At 45.7% G+C, this 20,684-nt stretch overlaps 3 protein-coding genes across 3 annotated transcripts; all 3 read left to right on the top strand.

Annotated features, from left to right (window-relative positions):
- The first annotated feature begins 400 nt into the window (after positions 1 to 400).
- Positions 401 to 3,352, top strand: LOC125542827 (oxidoreductase). Its single transcript, XM_048706035.2, has 7 exons — positions 401 to 618; positions 738 to 798; positions 912 to 950; positions 2,164 to 2,276; positions 2,369 to 2,621; positions 2,728 to 2,774; positions 2,848 to 3,352. The coding sequence occupies exons 1-7, from the start codon at positions 454 to 456 to the stop codon at positions 3,022 to 3,024; spliced, it is 855 nt and encodes a 284-aa protein (XP_048561992.2). The 5' UTR covers positions 401 to 453; the 3' UTR covers positions 3,025 to 3,352.
- Positions 3,353 to 3,495: 143 nt separating this feature from the next.
- LOC125542826 (putative staphylococcal-like nuclease CAN1) lies at positions 3,496 to 6,847 on the top strand. Its single transcript, XM_048706034.2, has 7 exons — positions 3,496 to 4,923; positions 5,126 to 5,227; positions 5,310 to 5,497; positions 5,583 to 5,642; positions 5,741 to 5,900; positions 6,279 to 6,347; positions 6,485 to 6,847. The coding sequence occupies exons 1-7, from the start codon at positions 4,477 to 4,479 to the stop codon at positions 6,584 to 6,586; spliced, it is 1,128 nt and encodes a 375-aa protein (XP_048561991.2). The 5' UTR covers positions 3,496 to 4,476; the 3' UTR covers positions 6,587 to 6,847.
- Positions 6,848 to 7,663: 816 nt separating this feature from the next.
- On the top strand, positions 7,664 to 10,110 carry LOC125542828 (uncharacterized). The gene is made up of 5 exons (XM_048706036.2): positions 7,664 to 7,884; positions 8,179 to 8,263; positions 8,394 to 8,448; positions 8,983 to 9,121; positions 9,198 to 10,110. The coding sequence occupies exons 1-5, from the start codon at positions 7,711 to 7,713 to the stop codon at positions 9,342 to 9,344; spliced, it is 600 nt and encodes a 199-aa protein (XP_048561993.2). The 5' UTR covers positions 7,664 to 7,710; the 3' UTR covers positions 9,345 to 10,110.
- Positions 10,111 to 20,684: the final 10,574 nt, after the last annotated feature.

The raw sequence follows: 20,684 nt of genomic DNA, 5'->3' as shown, positions 1-20,684 counted from the left end.
GGGTCGTTTCGGCCTTCCAAGCCATCCGTGTTTTAAATTTTAGTAAAATATAAAAAAAATGAGAAAAAATAAAATACAGAAAAATCTTAAAATCAATACAGAATACAGAAGAATCTAGAAAACTAAAGATACAGACAAAGAAAAATACAGAAAATCTGAAAAAAAATAGAAATATAAAATATTAAGAAAAAGATACAGAAAATGTAAAAGGGATTCTTGCCGGACCGGCCTTTTTTTTGAGAAATTGCCGGACCGGCCTTAAGGCTTGACTTCAGGAATGGGCCTTGATCCATGGCGAGCCGAAGGCCACCCCGGCCCTTTTATTTGCCTGCCATGCCGGGCCAAAATCTATGCCCGCGGGCCGGTCTTAAAAACACGGCCTGGCCAGCTTTGCCCTTAACCAATGATTTTCAGGGAAGTACAGTAGCACGAGCATCCTCGGCCGAAGCAGCAATGGAGGAAAAGTCGACCCAGAAAGCGGCGGCGGCGGAGGAGGAGAACCCCTCGCCGGAGTTGTGCCTGAGGATCCCCGGGGACTACGCCGTCGGCTCCATCCCCACCGTCCTATACGTCCCCGACTTCATCTCCGAGACCGAGCAGTCCCAGCTCCTCCACCATGTACTGGACCAATCCTCTCCTTCCTTTCTACTACTCGCCCGATCCCCTACTTTGGTTTCGCTTTCTCCTGTCTTGCTCGTGTGGTCTGAGGCTCTCTCCGGTGGCGGATTCCGTTGCAGGTATACCAGGCACCGGCGCCCAAGTGGAAGATTTTGAAAAACCGGCGGCTCCAGAACTGGGGTGCGTGTTGCCGGCTGCAGTCCCTGAATTGAATCCCTGCTTGGAAATTTGCGCTATTCTTTTCTTTTCTTGCCTCTGGGAAAGTGTTGATTTGGTCGACCTGTGCTGTGCAGGAGGAGTGGTGCACGAGAAGGGGCTACTGCCGCAGGCATGTGAGTATTCATCAGCATTGTAATGTTCAGCACAATTTTGTGGATTCTGTGTCATGCTTTACATAACTGAAGTGCCCCCATGTGGTTTTACGGAGATACTTCAGGGATTCGTTGTTCCTTCATAATTTGGCTGCGATAAGCTTGCTAACGTAGTATGGATGCCCTCAGCCCTCTCTAGAATCCTTAGAATTGACGAAATCTCCGTCAGAGGTTGAGGAAAGAGACATGAAAGAAGATCTCATGTTCTCAGTTTTGAGAGATAACAAGAACTATTCGTATCATCATCTGTTCTCTCTTTCCATCAGTCAAATAAATCTGTTAAAATGGTTTGCTCCTTTGTTTAATTTGTTTTGCTGCTTCAGTTATAATGCCCCGCAACAGAGCACATGTTTTTGTTCAAATCACATTTCTTTTGGTCTATTACATAATTTAAGGTTTACTATTGGTCTATCATCCCTGCATCGCAGGCATGGTTTTATCATCGGGCAGACAGAAATTTATTTTAGATGCCCCTACCCCCTCTGTAATCCATACAATGGCAAAATCGCTATGAGTGTTTGTGGTAGAGACATGTAAAAAGATCTTGTGTGCTCAGTTAAATAAATTGCAAAAGCAATATGCAGTGTCTTATGTTCTCTCTTTCTAATAGTGAAACAAAAATGTTTATTTTTTATTTTTGACAAACAATTGCATTGGGCTATTCATTGTTAATGAGAGAGCTGGGAAGATCTCAACTCTGGGAGATTACAGAGATAGGAAACATAGAAAAGGAAGACATGAAAAGAGGGGATGTACAGGAGAGCAAAGGGCAAGAAACAGTAGCTACCTGGGCTGAGATGCTCGATCAGCGACCACGCCGCCAGCTGGTACCAGTCTACCAGATACTGTTCGCGTAGGGGCATTGCACAAGCATGTGATCCCCAACAACAGATTGTTCCTTTGTGATCCCCAACAGTTGATTGCGTGCTCTTTTTGTGTACATTATTGTTTTTGGTCTATTGCATCATAAGGATTAATCCCATGTTTTCATGCAATTTTCTGGCTGGTATCTATGCATGCTTGGCGTTGTACAGAAGACAAAAAAAGCGTTTTCTCAGGAACTAAAAATATGATGAGTGCTTAAAATTACATACAGTGTACATTCTTTTTTACTTTAGTTAGGTAGTCATCAGTTTTTAGCATTGAAATTACATTCATTTGTCTAATATTGCAGTACCTCCATGGCTTACAAAGATAACTGACAGAATCTGCCAGTGGACTGGTTTATTTCCTTCAGCAATCAATCATGTTCTGATTAATGAGTATCATCCTAATCAAGGGATCATGGTCAGTAATCATCAGCTCCATATTGTTCATTTCTCTAGTACATCTTCTATGGTTTGCGCTTCACTGAAGTACAATAACACTGCACCTTTCAGCCACATCAAGACGGCCCTGCCTATTTTCCTGTTGTCGCTATCATATCCCTTGCTTCACCGGTTGTGCTTGATTTCACACCCCACGGAAAGCTCAGAGGGCTTGAACATACATATCTCCAAAATATACAAACTGATGAGCCACAGGAGAGTAATGGTTCCTATAAGGTTGAAGGCACAAAGGAAGCTGGTCCTGCTTCGTCACTTCTACTAATGCCCTGCAGCCTGTTAATATTCAAAGATCAGGCTTATACAGGTTAGCCCCGTAGTTTCTTTCATGAATTAGCTTGATAAAAACCTCTTCAGATTATTTTGTTGGCAAAACTAGGCTTTAGTTATTTATATTTTCATGACATTTGCAGACTTCCTACATGGTATACAAGACAATGAGCTGCATAATCTAGACAAGGTGAAACTTTTGCCCACTGCAAAGCACCCCGAATACGCGCAAACTAATAATCAACTTTATTTGCATTCTACAGGTTGCAAATATCTCACAGTGCCCGCAATTCAAGCATCTAAGCTATGATTACAGCCCAGGCAAAGCAGATAGCAGTGCTAGCTCTGAGCCAAGTGGCACCTTCCACAGGACCACCACAAGAGTCTCGTTGACGTGCCGGCTAGTGTTGAAGGTACACAATAAGCTGTTCAAATTCTAGTATCCGTATGGCCTGCTTACATCAGCGTAGCCAGTGGGACAACAGTGAGAAAGAACTGTGGTAGATACAGAGAAGTATGCTAGCAAATCAGAGGATGAGAGGAACACACCAATCTGGCCGGTATGTGCCTTTTGATCATTTAGCATTCCAGAATGTGAAATCACGATGTATCCCCTTGGCGGACAGGGTTCAGTTGTGCTGCCGTTTATCCAGAATGTAGAAAGTATGCATGGATTTTCTTGAATGTAATGACAGAATGAACTTTTAATCCTGCTAGTAATTTCTGAATATACTGCATGGGATATAGCTGCACTGATGGTTAAGATTATTTGAGTTTGGCAGAACCAGAACATTTATGTATATATAAGTAAGTAGAGATCATTCCAGACATGGTTTGTTTTGTGATGAAAATCTTTGGAGAAATATGTTCATGATCCTGTCCAAATAGTCTTTTGTTTTTCTTCCATGAACGGGCAAATGACGGAACATTTGCATGCAAAAACTGTAGTGAAATTCAGAAAAAAAATAATGAAATTCATGAAATGACATCGTGCTTTCATTTAAGGAAACTTTTTTGAAACAAAGAATGAAAAGGGGGAACTAGAAGCCACTTTGCCGGACCCTGATAAATCCCGAATGTTTGGATTTTAAGCATGTCATCCCGAACGGTTTTTCATGTCAATTTTAGTTGACGTGAGGTGGCAACTTTAGTTGTTAAAACATGGCAACATTGTCCCAGTTCATTTTTTTTTGTCAGAAAATTGCCATGTTTGCCAACCTCGCATGAACTAAAGTTGCCATGAAAATCGTTCGGATTGCCATGCTTAAAATCCGAATGTTCGGGATTTATCATTTCCGTATTCTTTTAGGAGAAATTGCAGCGTGAGACTTTGAACCCGGGCCAGCAACAACAACCTTTGTGCTGTCTACCTTTGCACCAAGGCCAACTTACCATTTCAGGAAATTTTCATGGTCTGTTTAAAAAGAATCATAAATTCCCTCGCTCATGTTGTTGTGATCAAGAGATACTGTGTACTGTAAATAAGAGTTGATTACACTTTCGACTATGTAGTCTCACCATAGCGGTAATTTGCACCATACTTTTCTGGGGTGGAAAAATACTCCCTTTGTAAACAAATATAAGACCGAGTATTTTAGAAATGGGTCGTCATAATAGCTATGTTTTTGTTTTCTTTCTTTCTCTCGGAGCTTGAGGATACATACATACATACATATGGGGCTAGTGGGACTTTTTTTTTACCAACCGCAATCTTCAAGACGGTGGTGAAGGTCTATTGTAATTCCATGGGCCTCACGATGGAATTTTGATTACAAGTAATTAATCTAATGGGTATGGAGGCTATGATAATGAAAATGGCTATGGAAATGTGATTTCATTTTTTACAGGGTATTTTTTAGGGGATTTTTACAGGGTATGAAGATGTGAAGTTGATGACGGCTGCGACGGCCCGGTCCCAACATGGCTTTAGAACCGTGCAAGCCCACGTACACGAATATACGGCCCATGGGCTATGTCATACGTCCCACCACCCGCATCCGCCTGCACTGAAAAAAAAAAGCCCAGTTCGGCTCGAACGCCGCGCCGCCGCACCCACACGCTGCTGGCTGACCGGTCCTTGCCCGGCGCCGGCGAGCCTCCCTTGCTGGCCCCACGCGACGAGTGGGCAGCCCGGCTCCACGCGGCGCGCGCCCGAGGGTGTTCCGCCAGTCCAAGCGCCTGGTGGCATGTACGCCTCTCACACTCGCAGGCTTCTTCGCCGCGACAGGGGAGCCCGTGCCCATGGCGGCGCCGCCAGGAGGCGCGCGTCGACGCCTCTGTTGTGCTTCGTCGGCGCCATCCTCCTCGTCGCGGCCTCTCGCCACACCCTGCTCCCCAAGGTATTGATATAATCTCAGAAGCTGAATGCCTGAATCCCATCCCCAGCGGCGCCAAAGATTTTTTTTTTCTGTATGCCTCGATTGGCTGTTGATCCTTCCCTAGGGTATCAGTAGCATTGCAGATCCAGTTGCCGAAGAACTGTGCTGCATTGACTGAATCATTAGCTAATTCCATGTCTTGATTTCCTTCTTGCGAGGGAAGGTGCCATTTCTGGGCTCCTTTTGGAGAGTTTCATTGGCATCTGGTGCTTACATTCCCATGCCCAAATTTTACGGTGTAAAGTATGAGCTGCACACGCTCCCTGTAAGGCCTCCCTGTCTTGGTGTCTCCTTCTGCATTGGCCCCGAAGGCATATTGCTCACAGATTTGTGTGGTAGCTTCTTAGGTGGATGCGAAGGCGGTGGCCGACGGTGACACAATCACAGTGTATGTTGACGCGGCTGACCCTCGTGAGTCCAGCAACGTGCCCCGTGAAGTTCAGCAAGCCGCCGCAGAGCGAACCAAGGCGCGGACGGCCAAGAACTATGAGAAGGCTGATATGCTACATAAGATCATAGTGGATGCCGGATATAGGTAACTTCAAAAATTAACATCAGGCAACTGTCTATTTCTGTGCGGTCTCACCTGCTGACAGTTCTGAAGCTTCTTCTAAGTGCAGGCAAGTTCCTGACTTGACAGGGAAACATGTTCTCGCGAAGAAGTACCGGATCAGGCTAAGGTTTGTCCCACATCTTGGTCCCAATGGATGGTCAAGGGCTTTGTTTGTTCTTATTGGACTGGAGTTGAGATATTATAGAACGAAACGATGCAATGCAGAGGGATTGATGCACCAGAGAACTCGATGCCTTATGGTAAAGAGGCAAAAGAGGAGCTGGTGAGGCTGGTGAAGGGAAGAACCTTAAAGGTTTCCATATGTGATACTGACCGGTACGGTCGATTAGTTGGAGATGTTGTCTGCAATGGTGTCTTCGTGCAGGTATTATGTCATACTCTATTGTCACGTCAGAGTCACCTTTTCGAGGTCTGTTATGCTGGAAATAACCTATGCAAGTACTGAATTATGTATGCTCCATGTGCTGTTTGGTTTTCTTATTAAAAGATCAATAATCATGAAACTGCACATTTACAGTACATGAAACTGTATGTATTTAAGATTTTGAAAATTCTCAGAACTTTCACCAGAACATAAATCGAATCAACAAGCCTCAAATATTACTATTAAATTCTGCACGAAACATGATGTATTTCCTCGTATGAAGATACATGCATACATGCATACTTATGGGCCTGTTAACCATTTTGCGACTTTTCAACTAAGAAACAATCAAGTTTTCATATCTTGCTTTTAAAACAGGAACACATGCTGAAGAAAGGCCTCACATGGCACTACTCTGCGTATGATCGACGGCCTGAGCTCGCAGAGGTAAGCAATGTGACTTGCTTGGCAGCTTCGGTTCACATGACTGAAGAGCAGTATAGCGCACTCTGAGCATTTCTTCAACCTACCAACTACCATATATATACACTTGAAAAGACCTTGACAGACTGAAATTTGTTCAGTGGGAGAAGCAGGCGTGGGTGAGCGGGTTGGGCCTGTGGGCGCTGCCGAACCCTGAGAAGCCATGGGAATGGAGGAAGGAGAAGCGCGCGAGGAAATGGTGAATCATCCGTGACTCGTGCCCAAAGATCTCTAGACGACTAGACGAGAACAGTAGCTTCGAACACTGTATAATGTTTACTCTGTACCTCAACACTTGCATGCTGCAACAGCCTCTGTAGATTGCAGCAGGGAGCATCGATTTGTGTAAGCTCCAATTGGGGACGCATTCTCTTGTTTGCATTAGACTGTTGTAAACTTATAATGATTTCTGTAAACCACGATGTGATGATCAGTTGGTATTAATGGATTGATACTGCTATGTAGCCAAATGTTTCCAGTCTAAAAAAATAGTTACAGAAAGGCAATTCTACTCAAGAAACAAATGGTTAACAAAAGATACAATTTTCAGGATCCATGAAAGACCACTTGCCAAGACCATGACCCCAAATTTCAAGAGAGAACAAAAAAAAAATATTGTGTTGAATGCGGTCAGGTCGTGCTGAACAATCAACAAAATTCTATTCTGCGTCCTCTTCCGCGTCCAGTGCGAAATTCTATTTCCGTCAGGGGCCAGACCGACGGTTAGGGAGCGTCAAACCCGAACCTGGCGAGAGACCGGCACGGCGGCACGAGCGCCGTCGAGCGGCTGCGGGAGCAAGCACCAAGGGAGGACACCGTGGTGGATCGTCCACTCCGCCGAAGACCTTCTTCCACTCCTACCGGCTAGGTACGCCCAACTCCCCAAGCCCTAAGTGCGTAGATAGATTGGTCAAGGATTTTTTTGTTCCACCGCCCCAAATCTTAATTTCGTCAACTATCTCGAAATGTATCTCTTCCTTTTCCCAGTGCTGATGCAGGTTATTACTGGTGTCTAGTGTTGTTGGCTGCGTACGTTATTGTTCCTTCGACATTACCGTGTGTGTGTGCATGAATCTTTCACCCACGAGGAGCTAAGATGAATTACTTTTCTTCTGCTTTTTCGACCGTGAGACTCTGTTGTGTGCAATGATCTGGTTCCTTTTTCAAGATCATCTGTATTGCGTCAGTGTGGCGCTTGCTATTCCTTTGGCCAGTTCAGAACGTAGCATGATTAACTTGCTGGCGCCTGATGCTGATGTGCTGTAGGTGTCGTGTGACTGTGACCTGTACAAGAAGCTGACTCGGGATCGTTTGATGCGCTGTGACCATGCAGCAGCAAGCGCAGGGGGTTTCCAGTGGCATGTACAGATACATGCACCGCTGCGAGAGTGGAGTTAATATTCATGATGTCTTTGTCGAGAGGAGTGCATTCCGGGTGCTGTTTTCATATGTCGGTGCGATATTTCTTCTTGCGAATGTTTGTCGTACCTTGTTGTCACTGGTAGTTTTCTCAGAATCATTCGCAAAAGTCAAAACCCAAGTATGGCTGATTGATTTTTCACTATTCCGCTGCTCGAATCAGGTGTTCATATGTTTTCATGAGCTTTTGGGGCTCTTAGCAATAAAGATGCAGATGCAAAGAAATGTGTCAGGTTCCTAAAAAAGTCATATTAGAAATGCCGTACTGATGATGCTATCATCAAACTGTGGTTTACATTCAGGTGGTGTAGGTTAACGGAATTTTCATGCATTCGATTGTCCCACTCTAATGACTTGCAGTGCTTAAATGTTTCAGGAGAGTTTATGCCTTGGCTCCTTTTGGAGTGTTCCGTTTTCTGCTATCGCCGCTAAATGCTTGCAATACAAGCCTGTGAAGAAAGGTTGGGCGCTGATGCTGTTTCTTCTTTATCCCATTTTTGAGCTTTGCATGCGAACTTTCACCTTAAGGTTGCATAACAATGAGATACTCTTGTTTATCAACATCCGCGTTGAAAATGCTTATATTTGCAGAGTCGTTAATGATTATGCCAAATTTCGGGATTCAGCTAGAACAACACTTTTGGAGGTATGAAAGAACCATTCTGGAGTCATTCATGTGTACATCGAGATTCCACTCTTGCTGTCAGCATTTGTCACTCTTCAAACATTTATAACATTGCAACAACACTTCAACAATTGCAAACAGATATATGGAATTAAAGGCTTTGGATACCTAATGAAATAAGTAGTAATTGGCACTTTAGCAGAAATAAAGTACTGCTGTCTTGTTTGTACTTATTTAGTGACAAGATTTGCAACAGATTAGTTGTTTTGCGTTAACTAGAAATTATCATTGCCTGATTGCTTATTGCCGTTTCCATTATTCTATTTCATAATATAATACAAAGTACAGAAAGCAGAGGACGAAGTACTGCTCTCTTGTCAGTACTTGTTAGTGACAAGATTTGCAATGGATGAAGTTGTTTTGCGTCAGCTAAAAATGATCACTGTCTGATTGGCTTCTTGCCATTTCCATTCTTTTATTATATTATTACAAGGTACAGAAAATAGAGGCTTCTTCATCCTTTTATCTCTTTTACATCTATGTTATCTTTCGTAGTGGACTAGTACATCGCAAGTTTGTGCCCATCAGCAAGATCCTAAAGCCGGTGCTGAATGAGTGTGTGACCCCTGTTACATGCTACTGGAGCTTGGCATTGCTTTTACGCGATGAAGACGAGATCATGCTCGTTTTTCAGGTAACTCTTGCCTGCTTTCAATTGATTTTTAAATGCAATGTCAGGAACCTGTGGTCTGAAAGAGCCTAATGTGCAGAACCTGCGTCCACCCATCAAACTGTTGCTCCCAATCTGGAAAGCTCTGTGCGCATTCACAAACTCCAGCAGCATTAGCCCTTCCATGCTTCTTCGAGAAGGTGATTGGCATAAGCATGTTGATCGAGATGGTGCTGTGGATTCCTGAATAGTTCCCTGAAGACCTCTCTCTCTGCCGAGTGACAACAGGATGTTCAGTTGTGTCACCACTAACTGAAGATAAATTGTCAAGTGGAGGATTTTGGTGATACCAACAGGGGTCTGAGCCTCTGATCCTTTCGGTCGGTCCGACCGAATTATTTCTCTTTACCTGCAGAAGAAACTGAATGCTCCACTTGTAACTTTGGCCTGGCCATGTGGTATTTCTGTCCACTGAAGGAGATTCACAACAGAATGTACCACAATGCTTTTTTCAGTTCCTAGTTGGGAATCCATGTTCTGGGGTGCAGATGTAGTGACACTGTAAGGATGGTCCAACTGCTGATGATAAAATCTTGGACACTTGCATGCAGTCATATCCGCTGCAGTAAATTTCTTTTTTTTTCTTTTTTTCCTTGGAGAAGATGTGAAAATATAACAGATTGGATCATCAGGCTACAGCTTACCAAGATGAAACATTAAGCATCTACTGAGCGTTCTGGCTCGCCGCTGCACTGTGCCTGTACATCATTTTTTGTTGATCAGAGCAACAACCGCGCCCAGTGGATCTCAGGATCTGCAGGTGGAGATGTGTAGTGTAATTGACATTGACGGCGGCTGTTTCCAAAGAGCTCAGCAATCAGGTCATCATCATGCCAACCATGCCATCATAATCCTCATCATGAAGAACTCTTTGAGTTAGCATGAACCGTACAATGCTCCTTCTTGCAAGTGTTTGTTGTGCCTTGTTGTCGAAGGTACTATGACCGAGCTTCTGTTATTTCGCTCATGCGCTCTGGTTGCTACATGGCCAATTTATCTCATGAGTTTCTTAGGCTCCTAGCAACACGGATTCAGACGTGTTTTAGTGACAAGATTGACAATGGATCAAGTTGTTTTGTGTTTTATTTTGAAGTAAAATCACGGCACGTATTTTGGAATCGGAGGGAGTAATTTTATCTCTTTTACATCTATGTTATCTTTCACAGTGGACGAGCGCATCGCAAGTCTGTGCCCATGGCAAGATCCTAAAGCGGGTGCTGAACGAGTGCGTGGCCCCTGTTACCTGCTACTGGAGCTTGGCATTGCTTCCACGCGACGAAGGCGAGATCACGACGCTCGTTTTTCAGGTAAATCCCGCCTTCTTTCACTGATTTTTGAAATGTACTCTCAGGAACCCTGTGGTCTGAATGAGCAGAAACTGCGTCCGCCGGTCAAAATGTTGGTCCCAATCTGGAAAGCTTCGTGCGCATTCACAAACTCCGGCACCACTAGCCCTTCCGTGGTTCTTCGAGAAGATGATTGGCATAAGCATGTTGGTCGAGATGGTGCTGTGGACTCGTGAATAGTTCCCCGAAGACTTCTCTGCCGAGTGGCAACGGGATGTTCAGTGCTGTCGCCACTAACTGAAGATCAATTGTCAGGTGGAGGATTTTTCTGATGCCAGGGCTCTGAGCCTCTGACTCTTTCGTCTGACTGATGGATTTATTTCTCCTTGGCTGCTGAGAAACTGAGTGGCCCACTTGTAACTTTGGCCTGACAGTGTGGTATTTCTGTCCACTGAGGAAGATTCACAACAGAATCCATGTACCACAATGTTTCTTCAGACCCTACGTGGGAATCCATGTTCTGGGGCTGCAATGCAAATGCAGCAACCCTGCGAGGAGGGGTGCAACTGCTGATAATAAAACCTTACCCGTTTGCATGCAGTCATATCTGTTGTGCTGAATCATGAATGTCTTTTCTCCTCTTTTTTTTTCATTGGAGAAGATGTGAAAATCTGATGATCTGGATCATCATCTGCTTAGTGCTTAGTCGTGCGTGCAGGGGCTGCCACCAATCGCTTTCGCTCGCCGCTACATCTGCGTGTATTGTATAACACCACTTTTGTCAAGCAGGCCAACAACCGCGCGCAGGGGATTTCAGGATGTACAGATGGAGATCTGTAGTATTGCATGGCAGTTTTTATCCTTTTCTTTTTGCGAGAATACCTGACAGTGGCCGTTTCAAAAGAGCTCACCAATCAGGTCATCGTCATGCCAACCATTTGCCATCATCATCATGATGAAGGAACTCTTTTGAGTTAGAACGAACTGAACCAGACAAACCACGAGGTAATAATATCTCAAGCACCTGTGTTTAATCTGCACCCCACAGCTCCAGAAATATATATGTGATTATTCTTTTGGTGTCACCGACGGACAGAAGCGGATCCGACCGACACACACGCATACACGGGTCTGCGTCACTGTCGACGCGGGGCATGAGTATGCGAGCGCAATCATGCCTCTGTCTGTCTCTGCAATGCGATGTGCTTCTCCTAGTCTATATACTCTAGAGATGGAATTCGGTGTAGGATAAGGCACCCAGCGAGCTTGCATTATTGTTTTCTCCGGTTCTATACTAGTGGCGGATCAGGGTCAAGTCGTCCCCCTCTTCTTCTTCTTCATCTTCCACTTCTTCACATGATGACATGACATGGCTTGGAGCATGTCCCTTGGTCACTCATTTTGGATCCCGAGTCCATGGGCGTGGTCCACTCATTTTCTCGTGGCATTCGGCGGGTAGAGAGCCTATAGAGGGGGAAAGCCCAATCACACCACTGGATCAATCTTCAGTCGTTCCTCTCACTGTTTTAAAAAACACGAGGCTAAGGGGCAAGTACCCTCCGTTAAGAGCATCTACGCCTCAAATCATCCCTCATATGCCCACGAACGCGTCCCGCCAGGAGTGAGAAGGAAAAACATGACCTAATCGGATCTCTCATATCATCTCTATATGTCCGACTGTCTAGAAACCTTCATATGAGGATGATATGAAGGCTCGCAAACATGCTCGGGCATTCCACCACATAAGACGCGGCCCCACCTCAGACCATCTTTTCTCTTTCTTTATTCATTTTTTATTTCTCTTTCTTCATCTTCACAAATTATGTGCAAGTGACCAGACATATCTCTCTATTCTTATAGAAAACAGAGTTGGTGATGATGGTGTGCCTATCATCCTGCAATAGGCCGTCCGATCTATATATAACGGATAGGAAGCAAACTATGACAATTTATCAGCACTCCTCTCCATATTTGCAAATATGGTCTTCACTCGTTTTTTTTCTCTCTTAGAAAATAAACTACTCATACAAATGCATCTTGATGTTTCGTGCAACGCACGGACATCTTGCTAGTTTAAGAGAATAAAAATGAATAGTGTGACTACGTGGACGGATAAATAGGGACTCAAAACGAACACGCCCGGCCACCACGGGAGTTTAAGGGGTCAAATTTGCAATGTCCGACTATAGATGCTCTAACTTCGCGTAACAAGGTGGGGACATCCAAACCCAGGTGGCCCTCACTGTTCGCCCCTCTCTTAATTTTGGCATGGTGGACGGTAGTGGCGTGCGCATCGATCGACGACCATGTAACACACACACCGCTCGATTAAAACACTTGAGAAGTGCCCCCGCGCGCACAAGCCGGACGACCGTTGTGTGTGCGGTAGCGTCACGTGGCAACACAGAGAGCACCAGATCGGCATTGTACTGCTTGTTTCTGATATAGCCCACCATTCACGACAGACGGGATCAGATCGGCATGCTGGACGATCTGATCGGCGTTGCTATACAGACGACAAGATTACAGCCGACGGCTGCACGATCCTACGTGGAGGGCCAGCAGTGAGTGTGCACGCAGGAGGTTATTTGTTTTCTTTTTTTAGCTGATGCTGGTGCTGTTGGAGAGGAACATCGTTTGCAGATCGTGCGTAAAGTGTCGTCCCTGAAGCAATTTCCATTCGCGAGTGTAGCATCGGATCGGAGAGACAGGCGGACGGGGACATGGCCGTCCGTTCCTCCTCCTCACAGGTCAAATGAGCGGCTAGCATCGCGTCTTGGGTGCAAAGCGTCGGTCGGTCGCTCGTCGTGTCGTGTCGTGTCGTGTGAATTGAAACCTAAACTGCACGTAATTAACTAAGCTGCCGTTTGGGAGTCTCGTAAATCTAGAGGCTAGACGTGCACGCATGGAGTTTAAGATCCTATTACCAGATGGTCCGCCCCTAATTCTTGGTACTCGGCAAATCAGTGACATAGCAATGCGGACGAGACTTGCCTGCTTTCCCGGTGTGCGCTCATCCATGCTTCCGCATACATGGTATGATTTGATTGAAATAAAATAAGGCTCAGTCCCATCCTCTTAAAATCGACGCGGACTAGACTTGCCTAGCAACGCACATGTTTGAGCTGCATACGTGCATGACTGTTAGGACGGATCTAATTAAAAAATAAAACGGAACGGGATCACGGGATTGCTCGATGGAGTGACCGATCGAGACAGTGCATGCCCGTTATATTAGTTGACGCATGCGCACACGCCACCTTAACCAGTGTACTAATCCATCATTAATCAGTTATCTAATGATGCAGGGTCCGTGCCCTTCGTCGATGGTTCGTCGACGTTTGGGATTAGAGCAATTGGGCGGGTCCAGCATGAGCTGGGGCTGGGACTGGGAGTACTGAGCATACAGTAGGAGCCTTTGTACGCTCAAAGCATTGCGGCATCCGACCTGTACAAGTGCAAGTCGAAGGTTAAGGACACGCATACATACGACCGAACCTGTCGTTTCTTATATTTTGGTACTGTCTGGTAAAACTGGTTTCTTTCACCTTTCCTTTCGGAGGGAAAAACTCATGATCTATTCATCATCTATCAAGTCAATACAAAGAATACTAGAAGTACAAATTACATCTAGGTACATTGACCATCTAGAGACGACTACAAACACTGGAGCAAATCGAAGGCGCGTCTCCGTCGTCATCTCTTCCTCATTGGAGTCAGGCAAACCTTATTGTAGTAGACAGTCGAAAAGTCGTCGTGCTAAGACCCAATAGAACCAGCACACCAGAACAGCAACCGCTGCCGATAAAGAGAAGTGTAGATCGGAAGGATTCAACCTAAAGACACACGAGCACGAACCAACGAAGACCAGATCCACCAAAGACAAAACGCCGACCGAATCCCGTGGGAACCGTTGGACAAACACCTCCACACACCTCCGATGACGCTGGACGCACCACCATAATGGAGACTAGACGGGAAGTACCTTATTCCAACTTAAGGCAGCCGTCACCATCTCGTCTTCCTAAGCAAGACACAAACCCTAAATGAACACAAAAGAACATAAAAAATAGAGCAGGAACCCTCCTGTCGGCACGTGCCGAGATCCACCACGCCTTCATGACCCTAAGACCATGAAAGACGAAGCCCTGCGCCGGTGCCGGCGGGAGGCACAAAATCCTCAAACACCTCGCGCGAGAGAGGCATGAGGTGGAGGTCGAGACGTACGTGACTTGTACTCCCTCTGTTTCTAAATATGTCTTCTTAGAGATTTCAATATAGACTACATATGTATGTTTATAGACGTATTTTACAGTGTAGATTCACTTATTTTGTTTCCATATTGAAACGTTTCTTTCACCTTGTTGTAGTGTGATCATGGTGAGCAGCCAAGTTTGATAATGATGCAACGCTAAAAAGAAGGATCGATCGATGCATACCAATCATACATGTTTCTGACGGTCGTTATAGACCACATCCTAGCCGCAAGCAGTACCAAAATCTATCTGTCTGTCGAAGCAGTCGCTCCACGCCGATGGGTTGGCAGCGCAGAAGAGACGCACCTCTCTTCGACGGTGACAGGATTGAATTCGGCGACCAATTGGTTGGAGTATATACTACTGTGTGTTACATCACTTGATACAAACCGTGAAGATGCACACACAGCGACACATGGCATAGCCAAAGTCCAGGTCAGACGAACAAGCCACGATCGATCCTTCTGTCCGAGTCAACAGCTGTATTGTAGCAGTAGAAAAAACATCTCAGCAACGGACAGAACCAAGTCGCTGGTGAAGGATGCGACAGTACTCCAAAGCGGATCTGAAGCGTACGGGGATTCACATTCTACGCCGTTCCAAAGCGGATCTGAGGGCAGCGGGAAACCCGTTCGTTGCACACAAGTTTTCACCATCTTCTTATCGTCGAGGTTCGTCCCGGATTCGGGTTACTTAAGATAACCTTTCCGGTTAAACATGAATCCCACCATCATGCAGTACTACTATACTTGCATTTGGCGAGGGTGAGCTACTGAGCTGGTTGGGGCCAGAAAGAAGCAGTGAATTGTTCAAGATAGTATTTATTTTGTTGGGTCTCATCCGTGTGTCCTCATGGATGGGGTATACCTACGGCCGAATAGCCAAAAATGCACTTACTGGCTTACTGCTGGCCCTCGCTCCTCAGCATATGCCACTGCGGTCATTTTGGTTTCTACTCAAACATAAATACGTATTTGCATTCTTGTATTGCAGATTTGCAGCCATGTGCATTCACTCCTCACGACCTCACTACTCGGGGCTCAGCATGTACCACTGTATTGCGGTCATGTGCATTCACAGGACCATCGCACTTGTCACAGTGCCCATTTTTCCATTTCCATTTTTCTATTTTTTCTTCTCAGATGTCTGAATATGATTTTTTTTTTGCTTCGTTCCTCATGCGCTTTTTTTTTGCGAGAGCGTACAAATGGCAGCAAGTGCGAGGATGCAGAAAACAATTCCTGTGTGTGCAGGGAAAATGACAGGGGACTGCAGCCTGCAGAAAACATCCCAAAAAAGAGTGCAGAATACTTCTGCGTGCGGTTTTTCCTAAACAAGGCGTTTCTTTTTTCCTTTTCAGCTCACACAGTTGTTCGATCAGCGCCAAAAATATAATTCAGTTAGAGAGGAAAAGCACAGATTTGGCGTGCAGGCTGCAAGGGTTTTTTGATCTTTTGTTGGCCTGATAGACATTCTTTATTCCACGAATTCTGGACATGTCAGTTTCCAACACTGCTGAGCATTCATTTCCCAACTAACACACAAGTAGTATAGGAACAAATCAACTTTCCAGGATAACACTCGAGTTCAGTGGGTCTACTCAAGCTTGGATTAAAACTTTTTAAATAGAAAAGGAAAATAGAGAGAAGAAAAATGGATTAACACTTTTTTAACAGAAAAGAAAACAACAGATGACTTCGACTCTGTCAAATGGGAATTCATCATCGACCTCTTGCAACGAAAGGGCTTCCCTTGCAAATTCCGTGATTGGATTGCCGCTCTGCTTTGTTCCTCACGTTTCCCGCTCACTGGTATGCCCGGAACTCCCATCAAATATGGTCAAACATGGTCGCGGATTCTTGCTATTTCGTCCTCGCAATTGATCTGCTTCACCAAATATTTGACCTGGCAACTAGGAAGGGCCTCCTTCATAAGATTTGAGGACGAGTTGCTATGATGAGAACCTCCTTATACGCGGATGACGCGGACTTTTTCATGGCCCCTATCAAGAGACACATCGACAACCTCTCCGCCATTTTGAAGAGCTTCGGTGATGTCATGGGTGTATGCACCAACTTTCACAAGAGCTCGGTTGTGCCCATCCGGTGCTCCAACATTGACTTGGATCATGTCCTCGGTGGTGTTCCGGTGTCTAGAGCCACCTTCCAGATGAAATACCTGGGCCTCCACTCTCGGTCTGGCAGCTCAAGACTGGAGATTGTTGGAAATATGCCCTAGAGGCAATAATAAAATGGTTATTATTATATTTCTTTGTTCATGATAATTGTCTATTGTTCATGCTATAATTGTGTTATCCGGAAATCGTAATATATGTGTGAATACATAGACCACAACACGTCCCTAGTGAGCCTCTAGTTGACTAGCTCGTTGACCAAAAGATAGTCATGGTTTCCTGACTATGGACATTGGATGTCATTGATAACGGGATCACATCATTAGGAGAATGATGTGATGGACAAGACCCAATCCTAAGCATAGCTCAAAGATCGTATAGTTCGTTTGCTGTAGCTTTTCCGAATGTCAAGTATCATTTTCTTAGACCATGAGATTCTGCAACTCCCGGATACCGTAGGAGTGCCTTGGGTGTGCCAAACGTCACAACGTAACTGGGTGACTATAAAGGTACATTACAGGTATCTCCGAAAGTATCTGTTGGGTTGGCACGAATCGAGACTGGGATTTGTCACTCCTATGACGGAGAGGTATCTCTGGGCCCACTCGGTAATGCATCATCATAATGAGCTCAATGTGACCAAGTGGTTGATCACGGGATCATGCATTACGACATGAGTAAAGTGACTTGCCGGTAACGAGATTGAAAGAGGTATTGGGATACCGACGATGGAGTCTCGGGCAAGTAACGTACCGATTGACAAAGGGAATTGTATACGGATTGATTGAATCCTCGACATCGTGGTTCATCCGATGAGATCATCGTGGAGCATGTGGGAGCCAACATGGGTATCTAGATCCCGCTGTTGGTTATTGACCGGAGAGGCGTCTCGGTCATGTCTGCATGTCTCCCGAACCCGTAGGGTCTACACACTTAAGGTTCGGTGACGCTAGGGTTGTAGAGATATTAGTATGCAGTAACCCGAAAGTTGTTCGGAGTCCCGGATGAGATCCTTGACGTCACGAGGAGTTCCGGAATGGTCCGGAGGTAAAGATTTATATATAGGAAGTCAAGTTTTGGCCATCGGGAAGGTTTCGGGGGTTACCAGTATTGTACCGGGACCACCGGAAGGGTCCTGGGGGTCCACCGGGTGGGGCCACCTATCCCGGAGGGCCCCATGGGCTGAATTGGGTGGGGAACCAGCCCCTAGTGGGCTGGTGCGCCCCCCCTTGGGCCTGCCCTGCGCCTAGGGTTGGGAAACCCTAGGGGTGGGGGCGCCCCCCATTTGGCTTGGGGGGAAGCCACCCTTGGCCGACGCCCCCTTGGAGATCCATCTCCCTAGGGCCGGCGCCCCCCAAGGCCCCTATATAAAGAAGGGGGGAGGGAGCGCAGCCGCACCCCCTTGCTCTTGGCGCCTCCATCTCCCTCCGTAACACCTCTCCTCCCCGCTTGCGCTTGGCAAAGCCCTGCCGGGATCCTGCTGCATCCACCACCACGCCGTCGTGCTGCTGGATCTTCATCAACCTCTCCTTCCCCCTTGCTAGATCAAGAAGAAGGAGACGTCTTCCTAACCATACGTGTGTTGAACGCGGAGGTGCCGTCCGTTCGGCACTAGGTCATCGGTGATTTGAATCACGTCGAGTACGACTCCATCAACCCCGTTCTCTTGAACGCTTCCGCGCGCGATCTACAAGGGTATGTAGATGCACTCCTCTCTCCCTCGTTGCTAGATGACTCCATAGATTGATCTTGGTGATGCGTAGAAAATTTTAAAATTCTGCTACGTTCCCCAACAGTGGCATCATGAGCTAGGTCTATGCGTAGTTACTATGCACGAGTAGAACACAAAGCAGTTGTGGGCGTCGATATTGTCAATTTGCTTGCCGTTACTAGTCTTATCTTGATTCGGCAGCATCGTGGGATGAAGCGGCCCGGACCGACCTTACACATACGCTTACGTGAGACTGGTTCCACCGACTGACATGCACTAGTTGCATAAGGTGGCTGGCGGGTGTCTGTCTCTCCCACTTTAGTCGGATCGGATTCGATGAACAGGGTCCTTATGAAGGGTAAATAGAAATTGGCAATTCACGTTGTGGTTTTGGCGTAGGTAAGAAACGTTCTTGCTAGAAACCTATAGCAGCCACGTAAAAACTTGCAACAACAATTAGAGGACGTCTAACTTGTTTTTGCAGCAAGTGTTTTGTGATGTGATATGGCCAAAGGATGTGATGAATGATATATGTGATGTATGAGATGATCATGTTCTTGTAATAGGAATCACGACTTGCATGTCGATGAGTATGACAACCGGCAGGAGCCATAGGAGTTGTCTTTATTTATTTATGACATGCGTGTCAACATAAACATCATGTAATTACTTTACTTTATTGCTAAAGCGTTAGCCATAGTAGTAGAAGTAATAGATGACGAGACAACTTCAAGAAGACACGATGATGGAGATCATGATGATGGAGATCATGGTGTCATGCCGGTGACAACGATGATCATGGAGCCCCGAAGATGGAGATCAAAAGGAGAAAATGATATTGGCCATATCATGTCACTATTTGATTGCATGTGATGTTTATCATGTTTTACATCTTATTTGCTTAGAACGACGGTAGCTTAAATAAGATGATCCCTCGCAATAATTTCAAGAAAGTGTTCCCCCTAACTGTGCACCGTTGCGAAGGTTCGTTGTTTCGAAGCACCACGTGATGATCGGGTGTGATAGATTCTAACGTTCGAATACAACGGGTGTAAGCCAGATTTACACACGCAATACACTTAGGTTGACTTGACGAGCCTAGCATGTACAGACATGGCCTCGGAACACGGAAGACCGAAAGGTCGAGCATGAGTCGTATAGAAGATAGGATCAACATGAAGATGTTCACCGATGTTGGCTAGTCCGTCTCACGTGATGATCGGACACGGCCTAGTTAACTCGGATCATGTTTCACTTAGATGACTGGAGGGATGTCTATCTGAGTGTGAGTTCATTGAGTAATTTGATTAGATGAACTTAATTATCATGAACTTAGTCTAAAATCTTTACAATATGTCTTGTAGATCAAATGGCCCACGTTGTCCTCAACTTCAACGCGTTCCTAGAGAAAACCAAGCTGAAAGACGATGGCATCAACTATACGGACTGGGTCCGGAACCTGAGGATCATCCTCATAGCTGCCAAGAAAGATTATGTCCTAGAAGCACCGCTAGGTGACACACCTGTCCCACAGAACCAAGATGTTATGAACGCTTGGCAGTCACGTGCTGATGATTACTCACTCGTTCAGTGCGGCATGCTTTACAGCTTAGAACCGGGGCTCCAAAAGCGTTTTGAGAGACACGGAGCATATGAGATGTTCGAAGAGCTGAAAATGGTTTTTCAAGCTCATGCCCGGGTTGAGAGATATGAAGTCTCCGACAAGTTCTTCAGCTGTAAGATGGAGGAAAATAGTTCTGTCAGTGAGCACATACTCAGAATGTCTGGGTTGCATAACCGCTTGACTCAGCTGGGAGTTAATCTCCCGGATGACGCGGTCATTGACAGAATCCTTCAGTCGCTTCCACCGAGCTACAAGAGCTTTGTGATGAACCTCAATATGCAGGGGATGGAAAAGACCATTCCCGAGGTGTATTCAATGCTGAAATCAGCAGAGGTGGAAATCAAAAAGGAACATCAAGTGTTGATGGTGAATAAAACCACTAAGTTCAAGAAAGGCAAGGGTAAGAAGAACTTCAAGAAGGACGGCAAGGGAGTTGCCGCGCCCGGTAAGCAAGCTGCCGGGAAGAAGCCAAAGAATGGACCCAAGCCCGAGACTGAGTGTTTTTATTGCAAGGGA

The sequence above is a fragment of the Triticum urartu genome, chromosome 3A (assembly GCF_056163025.1).
Source record: "Triticum urartu cultivar PI428250 chromosome 3A, HENAU_Tu73, whole genome shotgun sequence".
Taxonomy (NCBI): Eukaryota; Viridiplantae; Streptophyta; class Magnoliopsida; order Poales; family Poaceae; genus Triticum; species Triticum urartu.
Note: the sequence above shows the minus strand (reverse complement) of the source record. Positions and strands in the feature narration are given on the sequence as shown.